The sequence below is a fragment of the Choloepus didactylus genome, chromosome 17, assembly GCF_015220235.1.
Source record: "Choloepus didactylus isolate mChoDid1 chromosome 17, mChoDid1.pri, whole genome shotgun sequence".
NCBI lineage: Eukaryota > Metazoa > Chordata > Mammalia > Pilosa > Megalonychidae > Choloepus > Choloepus didactylus.
The window spans coordinates 2,579,471-2,584,745 of record NC_051323.1 but is presented as its reverse complement, the minus strand read 5'-3'; the positions used below and the strand labels follow the sequence as shown (position 1 = coordinate 2,584,745).

The window sequence follows — 5,275 nt, the reverse complement described above, 5'->3', positions numbered from 1 at the left end:
ATTCCACAGTTTCTGGAGCCATATATATAAAATTTAATTAAATTGAGAACTGATACACTCATAGACATATATGTTCTATTACAAAATTAATTTAAGTTTAATTTGGTTTGAAGCACCAAGTTGATAATAACAGTGTTTAAATTTGGCAATTTTGCTGAAGTTTGTTGAAAATTACAGTGTTAAGTTCATTTCCGGGGCTTTTACAGACCTGAAGTCACATTTCCTCTGGTAATGATATTTTTTTGTCTCCTTCCTTTCATTGTTGGTCTTCACAACTCACTGCACAGGCACGTTTGCCTTTATACTCTCTGATGCTTTGCATGGGCTCCTCTGGGACTGGGCTGGCTTCTCAGACTCTAATAATGGGGTTTCCCTGGAGATGGGGTCTGAGTGCACCAGAGGGTCAGCAAGATGGTGTCAGAGTCCCAACTCCTCATCCTCCTGGTGCTCTGGGCCTCAGGTGAGAGGGTCAGAGGAGCAACATCCTTATATCATTGGAAAATGTTTTTTACATGCAGATTGAACAAACTTTTTCCTCTAAAGAGACCTGATTATATATGATTAATCAGAAAACCTACATTTAGATATATCATATGTATTTGTGACATAATGTGTGATCTATATTCTTTTCTGACTGCAGGTGCCAGTGGGGACATCATGACAGACCAGTCTCCGGAATCTGTGGCAAAGCCTCCAGGTGAGTCCATCACAGTGCACTGCAAGTCCAGCCAGGTTGTTAGCAACTATGTAGCCTGGTACGAGCAGAAACCTGGACAGGCTCCTAAACAGCTCATCTACTATGCATCCATCTGGGCTTCTGGGGTCCCCGACCGATTCAGTGGCAGTGGGTCAGGGACAGATTTCACTTTCACCACCACCAGTTGACAGCCTGAGGATGTGGGGCATTATTACTGTCAGCTAGGTAACAGCTCTCCTCCCACAGTGCTTCAGCCTCGAACAAAAACCTCCTCCCCGGGGCTGTAGGTCTGTGAGTCCAGTAGCACCAGCTGCTTCATCCTCAAAGAGACCTGAAATTGTTTGCTTCCTCATTCTGTCTAAGAAGCCACATCTTTTAGTGGCTTGTATGATGGAAACCTGCATGTTTTCAGTTGGTAGATAAAATGACTGGGCCAATAATATCTGTTTCTCTCACTCTGGGTTGGGATCCAATAAGTTTTAAATCCTAAAGGATTGATTTTCTCTTCAATATGTCACCTTAATGCTGAAAAATTTCCCAACTTAATTCCTTATTTCTTCAGTCTTCTTCCTTTTCTGTCATCATCCTCCAATCTAGAACTTCCCAATATTAAATCCCTGATCTTCATATTCAAAACTTCCCATGTGGAAGGTCATCTTTATCCCTTATTTTTTCCTTCTTTGGACTAGGATTTCAGGCCACGTTAGTCTCATAAATGTCACAGAATTTTATATGTCTGCCTTTTTTTTTTCTTTAGTTAACTTTTTCATGTATTATTGCAAACATATAATAATTGTGAATGCTTTACTATCCATCTCATTGAAGAATGCTTGTATATAGGGAATAATGGCGATTAAATGATATATGTTGGTCTTAGATTGGGTGTAAAATTTTCCACTAATGTTCATTTTCCTAAGAATGTCACCACCATATTTCTATAGTGCTTTTATAAAATTGTTGAAGCATAAATCTAAAACTTCAATGATATCTATATCACCATAGGATTTGGGTTCATTTCATCATATTCCCATATGTGTGAAAAGACACAAATGCAAGGTTATTCTTTACAGCATTGCTTGTTGTGGTAAAAGATTAAAAGTAACTCATATTTCTATCAATATGAAACTAGTTATGTCTATAGGATAGAATATAGCTTTAAAAATTGAGTGACTGAATTTGTAAAAATTAATTAGTACTGCCTGATATCAATGATAAAGAGTAAAATGAAAATAAAAGAACCAAACTTCTAATTGTTATATATTCTGTTTGTGTAAAAAGAGGAAAAAATTAAAAAGGAAAATGAAAAAAGGAATATGCTATGTGTTAACTACTCACTACCTTTTTCCTTGTCTCCAAATCTTTCAGCCATTCTCTTTTTTTAAAAGCAATTATCAAATTCTTTAACTCTATTCCTCTACAGATATGTGACAAATTTCCCCCTGAAGTTTTCAGCAATTGTCAACTTTCTCTCTTATCATCCCCTGGGAACTGAAGGCAATCATGGTTCTTAGTCTGCTGTAACCTGAATGAATTGGATAAATTTTAATGAAGAAATTGATTTTACTTTAGTGGAGAAGTAGAAAAAACCCAGATATTCTCATATTATTTCTGTAACAACTTTCAAATACAATATGATGGATGAACTAAATTTTCAACAAATATGTCATTAAACCTGATAATACACTAACATTCTGACACACATAACTGTTCCTCAGCTAGTAATGAGAGGCATTTTTAAATTATTGATATTAAGGAATCCATGTCTATCATTCAATCAAGAAATATGTATTGAGTGGTTACTCTGTCACATGTGAATATCCCCCATATCATTGTAGTTTGTGGGACCATAAATAAGCACATGCATTAATAAAGTATTTCTATGTTATTTTGAAAGTGCTACAAAGAAAAATAAGGCTGGAAAGACAGAAGAGCTTGATGGGATAAGAATGGGCAGTGATTTAAAAGACAATAATGCATCAGTTGGCTACTGCCAGTAATATACCACCTCCTAAACCATTAGCATAAACCCAAAGCTGTTGATTTTGGTTATTTGTGCAGCTGGGTATTATGGGAAGGCTAGACTCATTTCCCTCAGCTTGCTGTTTGGTTTACAATATCTGGATTGTCTACTGAGGATTGGCTGATCTCAACTAAAATGGCTTAAATTTCCTTCATGTGTCTGTTAGCTGGCCATCAGCTGGGCTTATGTTTGATTGGGCTGCATGTGTCTTACCACCTGGAAGACTAATTCTAAATTCTTCTGATGGCTATTTTCAGGATGCAAAAAGGAAAGAAAAGCTTATAAATTTTGAAAATCCTAGACCATTTCATGGCACAATGTACATTTTGCATCATTGTATGGATCAAAACAATCCATGAGACGAGTTTATATTCAAGAGGAGAGCAATTAGCCCCAGACCTCTTTATAGGAGAAGCTGTAAAGTCTAATTGCAAAATGCATGGATAGAGTAAGGGATGAAAATTTGTTGGCATTTTGCAGTTGATATATCACAGATGGTCAAGGAAGCCTAAAATGACAAGTTGTGATTTTTTCAAAGTCTTCATATTGGTGAGGAAATGATTCAGGGAATGATCCAAAGATGTGGTTCAACTTGGGTGTAGAAGAAAAACTTCAAATCAGAAATACAGTCTCTAGCTGTGATATATAGATAGGGATGTGCAGCTTCTAAGGCTTATTAATGTCCCATTTGTTTGTCATGGTAAATTGACTAGGCAGATTACTCTGGAGGAGATAATTGGCAAATATTCCTTCATGAGTAACAGAAGAGCAGGAGTCTGATGATCTTGGATGGTGAATACATCTTGTATGTTATCTTTTGTGTGATATTTCTAATGCTTCACTTGCCAGAAATAACTCCATTTTTGAGGCTCAAATCATAAGGCTGATCCACTGTGTTGGCTGGGGGATGTTTCTGCAATGAAACAAGGAGAGTGCAGGTGAAACTCATAGATCGCACAGTGGGGGTTAAAAATCTTATAGGCCAGTCTTTTGTTAAGTTTTTATAATGGGAGCAGTTGGCACCTATTGTTTTTGCCCATCTGACATAGTAAAATGATTGTAGTTACATTTTCAAAACCATGTCACTATTGCTAGGGACAGAAATATATTAATCATAAACCATTTATGAAAATGATATATGAGAACATTGTGTTAATTCTCAGCTAAATTGTCTAAAATGTTAACAAAAGGAGATCTCTCCAGGATGGCAGCAGTAGACATATCCAGTGTCCAATGCTCCATGACCCTAGTATGACATTGATGCTACAAAATGAACTGTCCACTGTCCTTCCATGGTGGGAGTGGTATCATATATAATCTTTTCCTGTGATTTGTCCTGTATTCCATTTATGCCATCTAACACCCATGACATTTTCTGCACCGTGTTCCCTGAATTATCAACCAAATTTATTCACAACATAATATTCATTCAGTCTTTTCATTTTCTAAATAGGCTAAGCCCAGTTGGTTTTTGCTGTTAGCATCCAAAAGTTCTGACCAATAAAAAATGTGGTCATATATTCGACAGCATTTGATTTTTATCAAATTTTATTGCTTGGAATATTTGTGTCTTTGTTAACCTCTTTACCCTTCAATTGGAAATTAGAATAATTTTGGAGTTTCCAAAAAATCACCCTCTTTAGTGTATTGCTAATGCTTATATTATTTTTGTAAATAAACTGGACAGATTTGATGCTTCATTTATTGATCTTTTCATTCATGCATTTATGAAGCAAATACTTTGAGAACTTACTACATACTGGGTTTTCTTCTGTGTCTAAAGGTTATAGTAATGCTGGTAACCAGTTAACAACCTGAGCCTTGTTCTCAGGAGCATCATTGGAAAGAGATATAGTCAATGATGAAAAAAATGCTGAGAAATTCCAAATTTGAGGTTGGAAATGTAAGTATGCACCAATAAGGAAGGGTCTTCTCAGACTTTTGTGTGTTTGCCCTATAAATAATGAAAGATTTTGAAAGTTTTTCTTTGTTAAGTAAGTTGTGGGTTTGCAGAATAATCATGCATAGAATATAGGATCCCAATATACCATCTTGTTATTAACACTTTGACTAAGGGTGTCATATTTTTTACAATTAATAAAACCATACTTCAATAATTGTGTTTTTAACTATAACTCAGGGTGTAATTCAGGGTTCTATGTTTCTGCAATATACTTCCATGTTTTTACTTATATTTTTACTGTGTTACCTTACAAGCAATGCAATTATCCCTTCCACATGGGGTGGGGGTGAAGGGTTAGGGTGTGGTGTCTCAACAATCTGGATAATCCACATAAATTTCTTGGCCCTCCTTTTGTAACAGAAAAGAAGTCTTCAATCATTACAGTACCTTTCTCATTACATTTACTTTGCATAGGCTAAACCCTTTTCAAAAATTTCAAACCATCCTTTGCTGGCTTGAAAATCTATAGAGGTAGGCACTTCACCTTCTTTTTCTTTTAGGACAGCCTTTTCTCTATGATACCCCAGTCTACAGGAATGCCTTTTTAATAACAATGTTACCTTTTCTATGTGAGAGAGATGCAGATCCTGTGGTT

General features: G+C 36.0%; 1 gene segment (V, D, J or C); it reads left to right on the top strand.

Annotated features, from left to right (window-relative positions):
• The first annotated feature begins 321 nt into the window (after positions 1–321).
• Positions 322–897, top strand: LOC119512271. The segment is given in 2 exon segments: positions 322–460; positions 641–897. Coding segments are annotated over 2 exon segments (294 nt in total).
• Positions 898–5,275: the final 4,378 nt, after the last annotated feature.